Here is an 18,132-nt window from a genome sequence, read left to right on the forward strand (position 1 = left end):
CGATCTTTGGTTCAGCATCCATTTCTTCCCAAAATCTCTGTGAAGCACCTTGGGATATATCTCTATGTTGAAGGTCTTATATAAATGCAAGTTATTGTTTTTGTTCAATGTCAGACCTTCAACCTGCCTGGCTAAACAGCTAGTACTTGACTGCTGAATTGGTTTAAATCAACTTCTTACCTTTATTGCTGCTCCATTGTCAGTGAGACTTTTAATGAGAACTCCTTCACTCGTATTGTCTTCACTGATAGCCAGACCAAGGCCACTCTGGTCCTATAAATTAGATTTTAGAAGTCAATATTTTACACATGTAGTACTTTTGAGTGCTCATCACTTTGCAATTCAATTAATCATTGTTAACTTGTCAAATAATATGCTATAGATTTTCCCAATGGCTCAGTTGAAGTCTCCTGTCTAGTGGAAATCTGCCTTACAGATCGGAAAGTCCCATATGAAATCCTAGTTTGTATTGTTAGCTGATCTCAGCAAGGATAGCAGTAGAAGTGCTACAATTGGTCTCTATGTCCTTGGACTGGGTTGGTGGGGTGGGATGGGCATTGATGGGGAAGGGAGAATCAACCAGGGTTTTAGCTCCTGATCACTATCCAGTCTCCTGCTGGACAGCATAAATCTAAGGTAGAAACAAGACTGAAATTAGTTGCCATGCCTTCCTTCTAAGATTTTAAAAACCTGCCACCACTCTAAGGTTATACTTGAAGAATGGCTAAAGGACGAAGGCCGTGAGTGCCTATGGAACTATACCTGAGTAGGAGTCAATGCTTTTGGCGTGGGGTGAGAAAAAGACTAGTCTTTCCAAATATCCAAAGCTTCCTCCATTTATTGAAGCAAAACACTGAAATACAATCTATTATTGTATGTCACATTGAGATATATTGCAGTGCAAGATTTTGTTGGAGAAACTTGAATAAAATTATGAAAATTCACTGTAGATATGACATGACAGTGATTATTTTTGCATTGTGTAATTTTCCACATTAGTCATATATGCCAGCCATCAGAGCTTCAGGCTGACAGTTAAGAGTTTTGGGGCTCAGTCAGTGTTCCAACATTGACAAATATCAGCACAAACAGAGTGGTTCTCCCCTCATCCTCTCCGACCAAGCTTTCATCCCCTCTCTGCATCTGCTAGCACTATCTACAGTAAACAGAAACTGCAATACTAGCGATTAGCACAGCAGTGAAATTGAGGGGGAAAGGAACCTGACAGCAGCAGCTTGTGTCCTTTTTGACAAATGAGACACAATTACACAAGCTTCATCAAGCTCATGTGTTACTATGGCAATGGGCCCTTCCTGTGGAATCCCACCACCAACTTTATAAGCTGTGTTTCCTGATGTACCAACCATGTAAATGTGTACCATTACTACATAATGGGAAGCCCATATATTACATATATTATACGAAAGATTATTGTGGTAGAGTGCATGCACCTTTCTAAAAGAATGATCTTTATTACAAATAGATTTGGTATTCACAATGTATTCAAGTAGAGGCAATCTGCTGCCCAGGTATTTAAGTCAGATTTATTCCCTGCGACAGACCTCGACAATGGATGGTTATAACTAATTTATTTACTACTTGCGTGGCCTATACTTTTTGCTGGTTATTTCATTGTGACTGCTACTGGCACGGATGGAAAGGAGCTGCTGTTTTAATAAACAACCAACCCCACTGCACTGCCCATTACCCTCGCCCATTAAACAGGGCTCAGGTGCTGGGATGCTCTAGCATCTGCTTGCAGATGCACGCTTGCACTGTGGGTTTTCTTTCCCAACATTTTTTTCCCCTGTTTTCTCCCCCTACAACCTTGGCTCAGGCTTTTAATGGATTCAAGTGCATTCTAGAATTTAGAATAGGCTTCCAGAATTTTTATCAAACCTTGTGACACTCCTCTTTAATTGTCCCCATCGGTTTAAATTTCATTTACATACAATTTTTCACTTGCACCACTAGTTTTCTCCCTATACATGAATAACTCTGCACCTGGAGCTCTGCATAATTAAAACAAACAGCTGACCCTGGTAAAAAGGTGCAAATAGCACACTTTCATTTGTAAATGTTTGTAAATCCCATTTCTAGCTATTTGGTTACAAAACTGCACCCATGTCAGAAACACCTCCTCATTGCCTCAAAACTCTAACGAATGAGATGAAATTCAGCAAAGAAATAACATGTATTCAATGGCATTGAATTTACCACTTGTTTAAACAAAGTGGAATATTTGACACAGTTGACTTGGTAAGAACTGGTAAGCTCTAGTTTCCAACTGGTAGTTAAATCATAGTTCAAATCCAGACTTCCCAAGGGATTTTAAAAGATACAAGACTTTAAAAGAGCTTCTATGTCAAATTTCGCATTATAACAATCCATTTTAAATTGTAAATGCATCAGATTCATTCTGAAAATAATTATTTTTCTTTTTACGACTCATTCCTTCTAGTTTCAATGCACATGCACAATCTATACTGCAAATTGTGTGGTGTGGTTCTACCCTGCTCCATAAATCTTCAGCCTATGCTCTGGTTCCAAGCCTCAGTGGTCATTGTTTATGCTTGAGCTTGGACAATGAGTGGCAGTAAGCTGGTTCAACTGGTTAGACACTTTGTGCATAAACCAAATACAAACTTATCTTTACGAGACTTGAGGAACTCAAATCTAAGCATGGCATTCACATTTCTTATTGTATTTGTTTTTACGTTGCAGCCTTGCAGGTGTTCTTTACTACAATCCCTGTCTCTTCACTTACATAGGCAGAAGTGATATCAAAGTCTGATCTGGGAGAATTAAAACAGAATGCAGCATATAAAATCTGGCCCAATTTTGATGACACTGCATTGATAAATTACCTTAGAGCTCATTTCAACATTTTTTCTACAACATTCTTTCTTACAACATCAAGGATATACCATGCAAAGGACAAGAACATTGAATAAAAATAGAAATTTAAAAATCACTTTGATTTGTACTACTTTTCTTACCTTAGTTAATAGTATATGCTGTACATTCTTGAAACTTGAAAAATCTGATAGCGAGGATGATTGTTCCAGGGAGGACAACACTCCTGTGGTATCTAAAATCTAAACACATTACGAAGTATTGTATTAACACTATTCAGAGAAAAAAATTCTCATCGCTCCCTGGAAAAGCAATCAAGCAGAATTTTACTTTTTTTAAGTGCGAGTTCGATAGAGGAGTTGGTTTTCACTTGCTTATTTTTTTGTGTTCATCAATGTGATGGATGTGTGTGTTGAGGAATGCAACATCTTCCTTTTATAGTCACCCAATGTCAATAATTGACTCTGTTCCAATTTCAGAAGAGGCTACATTATTTCCGCATTATTTTCTGGGTGAGATTGCTGATTTGTACCAACCAAATCTGGAGCTGTTTTATTGTAAGCCACATGCACACTAGCAATGGGATCGAGACCACCCAAACTCATTTCACATGGATCACATGCAGCCAGCAGACAGAATGGCCCTTTGTTTTGTCAGTCTGCATTTGAATCAGTGCATGTGAGGTAAAAGATCAGTGAGTAGCCCACTGCACAACCCAGTTTCCTCTCCATGGCTCAGTTGGTAGCACGCTTGCCTCTGACTCAGAAATCCACTCCAGTACCCAAGCCCAAAAATTATAAAAACTATCTAGTACAGTACTGAGGGAATGAGAGTTCTGATGAAAGGTCATTGACCTGAAATGTTAATTTCAGCATTTTCTGTTTTTACTATTTAAGGGAATGCTGCACTGTTGATAATGTCTTTCGGATGTGACGTCAAAACCAAAGCCGTCCCCCCCCACCTGCCCCTCTCAGGCGGACATAAAAGATCCTATAGCACTATTTCAAAGAACAGCGAGGGAGTTATTCCCTGTATTCTGGCCAATATTCATCCATCAACCAACATCATAAAAGCAGATTACCTGTTCATTATCACATTGCTGTTTGTGGGACCTTGCTGTGCACAAATTAGCTGCTGCATTTCCTGCATTTTAACAGTGACCATCTTTCAAAAATAAAGTATTTCATTGACTCTAAAGCACTTTGGGACCTCCTGTGGTTATAAAAGGTGCGATATACAATAATCTAATCATAAATGCAAGTCTTTTTTTTCTTAGAGGGCCTCGACAGAATTGCACATAAAGAATGCAACAAAACTTGCAAAAGTCACATTACTTAGAATGACTACAATGCTGCTGGATCAAAAAAGAAAATTAGACTGAAGTAGCATCGCCCACATTTCTCTTGGAAACTCTCCACTATCCTCCCCTAATCACTGAGATCACACAATTACCTGACTGTACCAATGAGCCTTGAAGTCGAGCTCACCTGTTTGATGATGGCATGGAGTTTTCACCATGGGTAATTCTGATGGTTATGTTGATTTGAGACATGGATAATTGGCACTGCCATATTCCTGTGCCCAACACAAAAGGAATTTTACAGAACTTTTCACAGAAATGCAATTTTTAAATAATGCCACTGTGAGTTCAGAAACCCTTGCATTTAGTTCCTGTTTACTTTAGGTCACAGGATAAGAAAATATGGGTCTACAATTCTGCCACTGAAATTTTAACAATTAAAAGTGTTATGATCCTGTAGTTTTTTTTTCTTTTCCGGGAAGTATGCAGTGTGCCTTTAAGGCTATAACAGGATAAGTACTGCTTTAAGGCAGCAAGTTCCAGGGACTGAGTCATAGGATGCATTCTCATTGCCATAGCATACAGCCAGCTTCAAACATGCATTCTGGTTGCCGTAGGATACAGCCACTCGGGACCAAGGACATGAGATACAATGTTGCAGGTTGACTTTTGAAACAAGCTAAAAAACTGGCTTTTGAGACACAGTTAACAGACACAGACAGACAGTCTGCCAGCATATATTGAAGGAAATAGAGCACTCTCTCGGTTTATTTAAACCCTATTTATTATGAAGAAGGAATTTTCCTCCACACAAGATCAGGGGGCAGGTTGTTCAACCTTGCCCGTCTAAGAGCGAAGTCCAAAGTACGGAAAGTCCTCATCAGGGAACTCCTCTTTGCTGACGATGCTGCTTTAACATCTCACACTGAAGAGTGCCTGCAGAGTCTCATCGACAAGTTTGCGGCTGCCTGCAATGAATTTGGCCTAACCATCAGCCTCAAGAAAACGAACATCATGGGGCAGGACGTCAGAAATGCTCCATCCATCAATATTGGCGACCACGCGCTGGAAGTGGTTCAAGAGTTCACCTACCTAGGCTCAACTATCACCAGTAACCTGTCTCTAGATGCAGAAATCAACAAGCGCATGGGAAAGGCTTCCACTGCTATGTCCAGACTGGCCAAGAGAGTGTGGGAAAATGGCGCACTGACACGGAACACAAAAGTCCGAGTGTATCAGGCCTGTGTCCTCAGTACCTTGCTCTATGGCAGCGAGGCCTGGACAACGTATGTCAGCCAAGAGCGATGTCTCAATTCATTCCATCTTCGCTACCTCCAGAGAATACTTGGCATCAGGTGGCAGGACCGTATCTCCAACACAGAAGTCCTCGAGGCGGCCAACATCCCCAGCTTGTACACACTACTGAGTCAGCGGCGCTTGAGATGGCTCGGCCATGTGAGCCGCATGGAAGATGGCAGGATCCCCAAAGACACATTGTACAGCGAGCTCGCCACTGGTATCAGACCCACCGGCCGTCCGCTTTAAAGACGTCTGCAAACGCGACATGAAATCCTGTGACATTGATCACAAGTCGTGGGAGTCAGTTGCCAGCGTTCGCCAGAGCTGGCGGGCAGCCATAAAGACAGGGCTAAAATGTGGCGAGTCGAAGAGACTTAGTAGTTGGCAGGAAAAAAGACAGAGGCGCAAGGGGAGAGCCAACTGTGCAACAGCCCCAACAAACAAATTTCTCTGCAGCACCTGTGGAAGAGCCTGTCACTCTAGAATTGGCCTTTATAGCCACTCCAGGCGCTGCTTCACAAACCACTGACCACCTTCAGGCGCGTATCCATTGTCTCTCGAGATAAGGAGGCCAAAGAAGAAGTATTTATTATACTCTCAGAATTCTGATTTAAAGCCATATTAATTTCTTAAAAGAAAATAATCAATCCCTTTAACTACTGAACTGTAATTGTTGAAATTCATCGTTGGAAAAGAAAAGCATCAATTCAACTGCTGAATTAGACTACGGACTGTTCTACTGTTGAAGAACCTTTTTTTTCCCCTCATCGGATGGCTGTGAGGACTTCAAGCAACCTTGGACTGTTCCACATCGGAAGATTTCACTTCAGCAGGAGCATAAATGTACAAGGGACGCTAATTTTTCTATTTTAAATGTTGTTCATATCTTGGTAGTGTTTAAGAATTTAGTTTTTCTAATTAAACAGTTAATTTGTTGATCCAAAGACACCTGGTTTGATTTGCCTCATTTGGGGGTTAATAGATGGTACAATTTGGCTTGGGCTTTCTTTAATTTGTAAAGTTTAAAAATGATACGTTAGGCTATCCAAGGAGTGACGGGACTGAATCAACAATGCATTTCTCCCATCAGATTCTTACGTTTTGATTGGGGGCTTTGTCTTGACCGGTCGGCTGCAACAAAATTCAGGGAACCATAATGCAAGCGAACCAAATTCCAATGTACAAGTGTATTGCTTGCACATCTTGATTGCCCCCTCGGTGACCAGTGGTGTTCCACAAGGATCTGTTCTGGGATCTCTGCTCTTTGTGATTTTTATAAATGACTTGGATGAGGAAGTGGAAGGCTGGGTTAGCAAGTTTGCCGATGACACGAAGGTTGCTGGAGTTGTGGATAGTGTGGAAGGCTGTTGTAGGTTGCAACGGGACATTGACAGGATGCAGAGTTGGGCTGAGAAGTGGCAGATGGAGTTCAACCTGGAAAAGTCTGAAGTGATTCATTTTGGAAGGTCGAATTTGAATACGGAATACAGGCTTAAAGACAGGATTCTTGGTAGTGTGGAGGAACAGAGGGATCTTGGGGTCCATGTCCATAGATCGCTCAAAGTTGCCACCCAAGTTGATAGGGTTGTTAAGAAGGCGTATGGTGTGTTGGCTTTCATTAACAGGGGGGTTGAGTTTAAGAGCCGCGAGGTTATGCTGCAGCTCTATAAGGCCCTGGTTCGACCACACTTGGAATATTGTGTTCAGTTCTGGTCGCCTCATTATAGGAAGGATGTGGAAGCTTTAGAGAGGGTGCAGAGGAGATTTACCAGGATGCTGCCTGGACTGGAGGGCATGTCCTACGAAGAAAGATTGAGGGAGCTAGGGCTTTTCTCATTGGAGTGAAGAAGGATGAGAGGTGACTTGATAGAGGGGTACAAGATGATGAGAGGCATAGATAGAGTGGATCGTCAGAGACTTTTTCCCCAGGGTGGAAAGGGCTATCACCAGGGGGCATAATTTTAAGGTGTTTGGAGGGAGGTTTCGGGGCGATGTCAGAGGTAGGTTCTTTACACAGAGTGGTGGGTGCGTGGAATGCGCTGCCAGCGGTGGTAGTAGAAGCAGCTACATTAGGGGCATTTAAGCGACTCTTGGATAGGTACATGGATGATAGTAGAATGAAGGGTAGGCAGTTAGTTTGATCTTAGAGTAGGTTAAAGGTTCGGCACAACATCGTGGGCCGAAGGGCCTGTACTGTGCTGGACTGTTCTATGTTCTCTCTTAAATTGCTCTTTCTGGATAATAAAATGCACATGGATTTGCCAATTGATAGAAAGTTATCCAAGTTGACATGGATTTCACTCAGATCACCACTTAGATTGGTACAACCAGCCAGTTAGGTCTTAATAATATCCTCATCCCAGGCCTGTCTGGGAAAGATGATCTGCAATCTGGTACCGAAAAGGATCAGGGTTTATTCAATCTATAATTATGTAAAACTTCATTTGTTTAATCATAAATTCATATGCTTTACTGGCAAGTGTTACAGGAAAGATCAGTTAGTGATGTGCCAGTACCAGTTTTAGTTGCAGTTCAAGACTTTAGCCAAAGCATTCCAAAGGCAAATTCTAACACTGCAAAATTTACTGTGCGATATGCATGTACAAGCCTGACTCCATAGATGAACAGACAACTTATTGTTGAACTCATACATGCCTTGCAATACTAATTTTAGTGACGAAATATCAGTTTGATTTGGTGATGGAGAGAAAATCCAGACACTTAACCAAGGAAGGAGGAAAAAAGTAACTAGTTCAATAGGTGTACTTCAGTAAACAGTTGTAAGTAGTTGTAAACATTAAAGAATTTTGTTGGGGGATTGCGAGGGGCGGGGGGAGGGGGGAGTTGCGGAGAAAGGGCAAAGAAGGGTTGGTAGGGATCTGCTTCCTCTTAGTCAGTAAGTTTGTGCTGCATTGGCAATACCCAAGTCAGAATCACACATTTCCACGACACTGAAATTAAAGTAACAGCCCAGGAGCCATAAGATCATTCCTAAAAATGAAAGCATGAGTAAAAGCAAAGCTGTATTTTGTTTTCAAGCTACTTTTGGCTCAACTTTTTTGACCACTGTATTTAGAATTTGCTTACATGATTAGGGCTATTGAGTGTCCAGCTTCAAAGAAAACATTTCTGGAGTTAAGTTAGGCTGGAAGGAGTGACTAAAATCTAATCTGTTAATACATGGAACAAGTTCAAATTGGAATCGCAAAGCAGTGCAGTCGGATAAGATCAGCTCTTAATTTGATTCTCCATAGCTTCTTCAGTCCCAATAGACACAATGCATCCTTCTAGTTCAAAAGAACTCAAAAGTTTTATAAAATGACCAAATGAGAGATGTCAGCTTTGGTTCAGTGTTAGTCGTCTTGTTTCTGGGTCAGAAAGTTGAGAATTCAAACCCTACTCCAGAGAAGAGAGCTCATAAATGAGGCTGACATTTCAGTGCAGTAAGCTATAGTACTGAGGGACTGCAATACTGTCGGAAGTGCCATCTTTCAGAGAGGGACGTTAAACCAAGGCTTCATCTGTTTTCTCAGTTGGACACAAAATGTCCCATGGCACTATTTGAACAGCTGAGCAGCTCTCCCAGTGTCCAGGCCAACATGTATTCCTCAAACAGCATGACTTAAAAAAAATTGTTCAATCATTAATTTCATTGATGTTTGTGGGACCTTACCATGGACAAATTGGCTGCCATGTTTACCAGTTTTACAACAATGACTTTACTTCAACAGTATTTCACTGGCTATGAAGCACTTTGCAATATACTGAGGATGTGAAAGGTAATGTATAAATACAAGTTTATTCTATTTTCTTATTTTACAAAATGGCAGAGATTAATGCTGAATCAGTGAGGGAAAAGCATGATCTGTAAGATTAATAAAGTTGGTAAAAATTTTAAGGGTAATTTGTTATAAAACAACCTATGTCGCACAAGGAATATACCTCAAAAGGTGTGGGAAATAGCATTAATTGAACAGATCTACCAAAGACCCAGCATAGGTATGATGAGATGAATGACTTTCTCCTGTTTTGCATTATTCTATGATTCTATAATATGTTGGTCAGTGTAGCTATTGGTATGAATGCGTAGCAAACCAAGCGCCATGTTTACTAGGAATAATCGTATAATGTATATTGTCACAAGAGCTTTGTTTTTTTTAAATTTGAAAGTTAAGACTTCTGTATGTTTTTAAAAACTGAGAAAAAGGATTTTTCTCTATGAACATTGAATGCTGAAACCTGGTGTTTGAACTAAGTGCGATAGACTACAAGACACCTGTTCCAAACAAGAGCAAGGGAAATGACAGGTCACATGACTTGATTGTTAGCGTTTCAGTTTAAATTTTTTGCATTGCGGAGACTAGTAAGCTGGACAGGCAGGAGGCAGAACAAACTGGCTGGGACCTGTTTGTTTTACAGACCAAAGAAAAGATCTCTCCCTGAAAAAGAAGGCTTGCCTCTCTTGTAAAAAGAAATTCTACATTTGAGGTGGTGGCTGTGGTCTGCCTGGAGAGGAAGAGACTGAGGAATAGAGGAGTTGCTGCTCTTTGTGGAGAAAGGCTCCTTTTCTGAGAGGAAGCCCTGCATTTTTAAAGGCAGCAGATTCCTATTGCCTCCAGTTTCTGAAAAATCTCTGTCTCAGGAGTGATTCCTGTTGCCTTTTATGTTTTGGAAGATCCTGAAAGCTCAAGAAAGCTTCTGTTGCTAGTGTCATGGAACTTTTTTTTTCTCCGTTTAAAAGTGTGCCTTTGAGACGCTGTCAAAAAGGCGTACCTTTAAGACAGAGATTTTTTTTTAGATACTTTGAGAACAGTGCCACGGTCAGCCTATTCCTTAGGTAACAGCAGGAGGCGTACTGTACTGTTTCAATTTAACAGTGTGTAGGGAATGGCTGAAACCAGTCCGAAGTAGAGCATAACCAACAGTGCATACTGAAAAGAAGCTGTCTATATCTTAGCAGAGAAAATCTACATTGAGCTCAGACTGTGTTTGCCTAAGAAGGAAAAAACCCTGGAAAGAACATTTTCATTGTTGGAGGTAGTAATTTCTGGTTTACTGTGAAACTCTAAGAAGTCTTTGCTACAGAAGTAACTCTCTCTATTGCCTGTTTGTGTTTGCTGGAATTCTCAGTGAAGTTTCTGCCGAAGGACTGCCAGTTTGAAAATCCAAGTAGACCTATTGCTGTACTCCTCATTGAAAGAACTGCAGCTGCAGCTGAAATACTTTGAATGCCTATCTACTAAAGACTAATTTGTCAAATTCGCCTGGAGACTTCGAGTTGCATCTTACGATTCAACTCTGGGACACCTCATCAACCGGGAACGTAACCCACCAGGACTTGCAACCCAGCTACTTATTTTATTCCTAAGAAACACCATTTTTAAAACCGGTTAACTAATAGTTTTTGAATGTATGGGGTTAGGATAAATAGGAAGTTATAAGGGCTTTCAACATAAATTTATCTTAATAGTGTTAAAAATTTAGGTTTATTAATAAATAGTTAATTTGTTGTTGTTTAAAGATACCTGGTTTGGTGTATTTTGTTCTGGGGGTCAACAAAGTGTTTAATTTGGCTGTTTTACGGTTAGGTGGGAAAACGTTAATAATATGCTGCGACCTGTGGAGCGATGGGGCTGAATTGACAATGCATTGGTTCATAACACTAGACTTCTATTTCAAAACCCAAGTAGACCTATTGCAAAACCCTTTGCTGCAAGATCTGTGTGACGCCTGCTGAAGATGAAGTGCCGTGAATGCCTACCCATCACAGACTGTTCATCAACCTCGCCTGGAGAGACTTCGAGTGGCACCCAACTATTCGACTCTGGGAGATCTAATGGTCATTTCTAACATTTATTAATTTGTTGGATAGTTACAAACTTTTATATTTATTGATTAGTCTTCTAGGTTCTATTTTATAAATTATTGATTTTTTGTGAGTTGTAATTGCTCAACATGCTGCTCGTGAACAGAACCCTGTTGCCTGTTGTTTGCCCGATGAGGAATGAGCCTATTGTCTAATTGACCAACTGGTCCTCCTTATGGGTTGGTGGGGGAGGGGGTGGGGTGGTGGAAGAAAGAGAGTGAGGTAAGCATGTCTCATTAAGATCAAAGTGGTTGCAAGATGAACATATATGATAGTGTACAGAAGAAAGACTGTGACAGACTTAATAATCTAAGACCTAGACTTAGGCCAAGAGGGGTGGGGGGGGGGGGGGGGGGGGGGTAAAAAGAGAAAACGCTTGAACTACTCAGCAGGTTAGGCAGTATCTGTGCAGCTAGAAAATGATTAACATTTCAGATTGATGACCTGACGTGCTGCATATTTCCAGCATTTTCTGGATTTACTTCAGATTTCAAGCATCTGCAGTGTTCTGCCTTTGTTTTAGTAAAGTGGTATGTGTTCCTGTGAAAGGAGAGTACATATTTCATCTGTGATTTTAAACATTTTACCTATGTGTATTTGTCAGTAGTTTGGTTTGGAGACTCAAATATGGTTCTAGGTTGCTGTACGTGACAGGAAAAAATACATAATAATGGAACTATTGATCAATTGGGTGTTTACAAATCTATACTCTCTGGAGTTCAGAACAGTGAGAGGTGATCTCATTGAAATATGTAAGATTCTAAGAGGGCTTGACAGGGTAGATGCTGAGAGGCTGTTCCCCTTGGGGAGAGTCTAGAACTCGGGTGCATCGTCTCAGTGTAAGGGATCAGCCATTTAGGACCGAGATGAGGAAACATTTCTTCACTCAGAGGGTTGTGAATCTTTCGAATTCTCTACCTCAAGGGCTGTGCCTCCTCTGTCATTGAGTATTTTCAAGGCTGAGATCAACACATTTTTGGGCTTTAAGGAAATCAAAGGATATGGGGATCGGGCAGGAAAGTAGAGTTGAATGGTGAAGCAGGCTCAAAGGACAGTATGGCCTACTTTGGCTCTGATTTTCTTATGTTCTTATAACAACTTATAATTGTTACAGGCAGGCGAGAAGTGAAGTGGGTGACTTCCATCTTTCACCTCTCAACTGACCGCAGATGGTGTTTTAAAAGTAGTGTTTTAGTCCGAGTGTCTTAAGGGTCAAATAAATAGAGTGACGACAGGTTTTCTCGTAGGTTAAAACAGAAAGATAAGTATTTATCTTTTACCCAATAATCGAAAAATGTTCGCAACTTCACACACATATACACACACACAAGAAAAGATAGAGAGTAGAGGGTAGTATACAATTAATAGTCCAATCGTTGTAAAAGTGTTCGTTGTTTTAAAAAAAAAAATCTTTAGAATCTTTTTAGGAGGAAATCTTGCAGCAGTGCAGGCCTGAATATTTGTTGTCTTGAAAAGGATGAAGTGTCGCAGGCTCCTTGTGGTTAAGCCTCAATCTGATGTCGATGCTGGAAATTCTGGTTCAATTACACAGATGGGGAGTTCCAAGGTCACCTTGCAATTTCTCTGCTACAGTAGTTAACATATGTTATCAGGAAGGATCCTGTTTAGCTGGACCAGTCTCAAAGCTGCTCTGATGGGAAAGGCTTTTCTGGCTGTTCTGCATTTCTCTCTCTCTTTCCAGGTTTAACTTGTCAGGTTGGGATCTGGGCTCTTTTCTCTGGGGTGATTCACACAATGTTCCAAGATATGGGAACCCTTGTTACATGATGGCATCTGAATGTGGTCCATTCTGCTAAAGTGGTGCTTTTTCACACCTATTATCTTAATTTTGGCTGTGGAGTCAGTCTGTCTGTAAAAGTCTTTGCTAGCTCCATTCCTGTAGGTAAGAGTTGCTAGCATGGAATGGGCTGTTTTCCATTTCAATGTGTTTTCCCCAAAGCTGAAGACAAACAGATTTATTGACAATACAGGAGGGGTCACCTGACCTCTATTCCATTTTGCCTGTAGCACAAATGTGTCTGTTATTTTGTAGTTCAGTTCAACAGTTGACTTTTATTTCATAATTCCTCCATCTTATTTCATATTTCATCACTGTTCCCTCTGTGAGCATGACATAATATTGTCATAATTTATTTATTCAGTATATTCCGATAAATAATATTTTTAAAAATTGTCCACCTCTTCATGCAGATTTGATTGACATATGCGAACATAATTCCGTGCATGTAGTTACTAGGAATAAATCCTGGCACTCCCAGCGCAGCTACTCATCACTCTTCAGCTAAGATGTGATTGATTCCTAATGTGGCCATGAAGTAGCCAAGCAAGTCGCTCAGTAATGACAATAATTGCTTAGAAGGTGGCCACCACTGTCTCAGGACACCTGAGGAGGGCCAATATTACAGTCTTCGCATTGTCGGCATGCCCTGAGCACAATAAGTGGGGGGGGGGGGGGTGGTGGGGGTAGAATGAAACAAAAGCACATTTTCACCAGTCTGGTGTGGTATCTTACATAAACGCACGAGGTTTCCTGAAAGTTTCTTTGATAGATTATAACAAAATTGGATATCTTTGACCATGGTTTATTACTTCTTCAATTTTTTTTTAGAAAATCAAATATACCTTTCTCAAAATGACTTTTGCAATTGGTTGCTGGGAAATTGACCTCTATTTTGTCTCCACTTAAAATATATCAGAAAAGATCCAGTCAAGCCAACACTGCTGATTACTAACAGATGCATTCATTTGGCAAAACAGTCACCGCTACACTCAAGTGCTAGAAATAATTAATATTCATCACCAAAGCAATTATACCACCACATAACCTGAAGGTAATGCTTACCAGACACTGCAGGTGCTCCCTGGCATCTGTATGTATTATGGAGCTTGTTGCTAATTATTCAAGTAAAGTGCCTCTGTCTCACACTGATTTTTTTAAAGGCTGAACAATAGTTCAAAGGGATTTAATGGTACAAGGATTGGTCACTTTTAATTTATTGTTTAGTCATGACCTAGCTGCAGCAGACAGGGAGGCAAGATGCAATGCCCACGTAATTCTGAGTAAACCTAGAACTGGTAGAGAACAGATTGCTACATTCCTTCCAAGACACATCTGCCTACTGTTTGAAAGATCTGTAAAGAAAGCCACTCAAAGGAACTTACTTGACTAATTTTGCTGTTGACTTCTTTCATAAACTGATTTAAAGCTACTGTGTTATTTGGGCTATTGTTAACTTGCTGTTATTACTTACTTCTATGCATAGAAGTCTGGTAGTTCAGTCTTCTACAAAATTTCTGGTATGACTGATATTGTTTTCTGAAATAATGTAAGTACATAATGGAAAACTCATATAATCTATAAAAAAGAACAGGCTTGAGGGGTGAATGGCCGACTCCTAGTCACATGTCTACTGTTCATCCAGCGTATACATTTGCAGATAATTTCTTTCAAAAAAGTTATTTTTAAAAGCAAAGATACGATCCTCAAAAAAGACATGCAATTGTTGCAGGTGCACAAAATACCTCCTGGGAATGATCGCATACATAAAAACATAAGAATTTAAGAAATAGGAGGCATAAAGTAGGCCATTTGGCCTCTCGAGCCATTCAATATAATCATGGCTGATCTTCAACGTCCACTCCATCTTTCACATGACCTCCATATCCCTTGTTCCCTTTGGTATCCAAAAATCTTTTGATCCCTTTCTTGAATATACTCAATGACTGAGCACCCAAGCCCTCTGGGAGTGAGATCACTGACCTGTTCAGAAGTACGCTATGTTACTTTATTGGTATATGGCTGAAATCATCTTGTATCAAGGAAAATGTAGTTGTGTAAGAAAAATACATTTCTAGAAAAAGAGGTGATTGTGGAATAAGATGGAGGGGAGATGGATCCAGGTATATTGGGTTGAATGCCCGATTCCTAAAGAAAATCTTTTATTCATATTTTAGTTGAAAAAGCCTGAGGATGCCAACTGGGGGGGAAAATAATTGATCATTAACGATACATTTACTTCAAGCATCATGAAATTCAACGCAACCAACAGATCATAATACAGAAAGACATTATAGAATATTACAGCCATGTCATCGATATAATTGAAAATTTTATTAAGGACCTAAATTTAAACTGCTCCCCATAAACAGAATCAACTGATTTATCATCAAGCTAATGCGTATCTCTACAAGCACTGCTATTTAATTAACAAATAGTGTAAGAGCTTGACAAAATCAGGGTATCGTATATTGCTTTTATGTGCCAGGTCCCCTTCTCCATAAGTCAGAAGAAATTAGATTTGAGGGGGGAATAAAAATCAAACCTCAATTTGTAGGCTACAAATGTCATACTTGAATAACATGTCCTTCTTACATGAACATTGGATTCTTTGCATTACGATATTGCTACTGAATAAGTATGCTAAAAATGCAGAGAGAATATTTTCAATACATATATCAAGAGCTCAAAGTATTTTTTTTTACTTTCATGGGATGAGGATGTCGTTGGCAAGGCCAGCATTTGTGGCCCATCCCTAATTGCCCTCGAGAAGGTGGTGGTGAGCTGCCTTCTTGAACCACTGCAGTCCAATGTGGTGCAGATACACCCACAGTGCTGTTAGGGAGGGAGTTCCAGGATTTTGATCCAGTGAAAGTGGAGGAACGGCGATATATTTCCAAGTCAGGATGCTGTGTGACTTGGAGGAGAACTTGCAGGTAGTAGTGTTCCCGTGTGTCTGCTGTCCTTATTCTTCTAAGTGGAAGAGGTTGCAGGTTTGGAAGGTGCTATCGAGGGAGACGTGATGAATTGCTGCAGTGCATACCGTAGATGATAAAATTATGCAGTTAGATGACATTGTCCAAATAATGTCAGCATTAGAGTGCATGCTTGTATCTGAGACTGGTAGCTGCATAGACTGATGTGGGATCAGCAGACCAGTTTTATTTCCAGCTCCACATTGCTTTCAGTCCAGGTGAAAGAAAACTTTGCTCATGCATGATTACATATATGTGAAGAATTCTGCCTACCAGCATCCAAATACCAGTTAAATTTTGTCATTAAAACCTAATGAAATGGCTATCTCTTTACTAACATTAAAAGATTTAAACTTTATTTTGTATTAGTTGCTGTGAATCCAAAGTGATCTGATGTTTTAACTCTTTGAAGTGCACTTGTGCAACTTCAGACCGGATTTAAATTACAAATTTTATGTCAATACAAAGCCAAAGCCTCTTTTTGTCATTGCAAAATGTTCAGTATAACTGGACTATACAAGAACTGAAATATAATGCTTTTAGAACCAATACAAGCACATATTAACAAGCCTTTGTGTGTATGTGTACGCATATATGCATGTAATGAACCTAGGATGTTATGCCAACTAGGGAATCCAGCAGTGATATGGACATTCAATAAACCTGATGTTATTCTGAATAATAAAGCCTGAATTAGATGATCAAGAAATATTGTTGTTATTTGTTGTGCAATCATTTTATGTCAATGACAAGAGTGGCACATTTGGCTTCTGCATGAGAATCTCCTTATACTTATGGATTTTGGAAGAGGAGGAAGAGGACCAACAAGGGAATGCCAGAAGTGTCTGCAATCATCTGTCTGGGTCCTTACACCCACATCCAGGACACAGGTGCAGTTGCTTCATTTTGCAGAAGGTTAGTGCATGTAAGGGCTCCAAATCCCAAGAGAATGATCTGATGGCAGAAATGTGATGTGTGAAGCCCTGACTGACCTTAATCCTGTATGATCCTTTGAAAGAACCTCAATCACAGTATTTAATGCTTTATGTAGTACTGGATAAAAGAAAGTCATGCCAACTTGATCAACAATCGCAGAACTTGACTGACCTCAGTTGTATGATATTACTGGTCATATCCCAAACTTTGTGTGGCATTGAGAAGATGGCTTCTTGGAAGACCTGAGGGTCTTCAGGTCATTCTATTCCATTCACACAGTGTGCAGATTAGGCTAACTTCTGGTAGCCTTCCAAGAGGAAGCATTTACCTCAGGATAGTAACTGTGATTGATAGCTTGGTGGACTGGGACCCCAATTTCATGTTTAATGAGAAATTAAGTTGAGACTTTACAATGACGACCTCAAAGTTCCTTGCTCTTTTAAAGGTGTAGTTTGTTTCTTTGAAAACCATTCACTTATATCCTAGCAACAATCCCAGTAACTATGAAAATAGCCCCAGTTGTTTAGTATCTTATGTTTTTCTTAGTAAACTCACTTCCTTTACTGAACACCAGAAGTATTTCTCGAGAACATTATTTAACATCCTCTATTAAGTTTCAATGTGATGCTCAGATATATCTTCTGCAGAGCTTCAGAATAATTTTTCCCTGTCTAGTTAAGCCTTACATGGACTACCATCACAGGTTGTGCTCTTATTTCCTTGAGTAGTTTTTCCTCAATTTCTAGCAGGCACCATGATGGTCAGAAGTTGAGATTTAGCTTTTTATCCCCTCCTCTCTTATCTGGGGCACCAATGCCAATTGTAGGACCCTACCACAGCTAGTCATAGAGTTATACAGCACAGAAACAGGCCCTTCAGCCCATCGTGTCTGTGCCAGCCATCAAGCACCTAACTATTCTAATCCCATTTTCCAGCACTTAGCCCATAGCCTTGCATGCTATGGCGTTTCAAGTGCTCATCTAAATACTTCTTAAATGTTGTGAGGGTTCTTGCCTCTAACACCTCTTCAGGCAGTGTGTTCCAGATTCCAACCACCCTCTGAGTGAATTTTTTTCCCCTCAAATTCCCTCTAAATCTCCTG

The 18,132-nt window shown here is 40.2% G+C and overlaps 1 protein-coding gene across 8 annotated transcripts in view; it reads right to left on the reverse strand.

Annotated features, from left to right (window-relative positions):
• The window catches only part of patj (PATJ crumbs cell polarity complex component), a 472,630-nt gene that overhangs the window by 111,354 nt on the left and 343,144 nt on the right, over positions 1-18,132 (reverse strand). For all 8 annotated transcript variants that reach the window (XM_068037182.1, XM_068037186.1, XM_068037183.1 and 5 more), the window contains 2 exons: positions 3,000-3,098; positions 181-273 (listed from right to left, as the gene is read on the reverse strand). In XM_068037182.1, coding sequence (XP_067893283.1) covers positions 181-273; positions 3,000-3,098 — 192 coding nt within the window. The remainder of the gene's footprint in view (positions 1-180; positions 274-2,999; positions 3,099-18,132) is intronic.

Source organism: Heterodontus francisci, chromosome 8 (assembly GCF_036365525.1).
Source record: "Heterodontus francisci isolate sHetFra1 chromosome 8, sHetFra1.hap1, whole genome shotgun sequence".
Lineage (NCBI taxonomy): Eukaryota > Metazoa > Chordata > Chondrichthyes > Heterodontiformes > Heterodontidae > Heterodontus > Heterodontus francisci.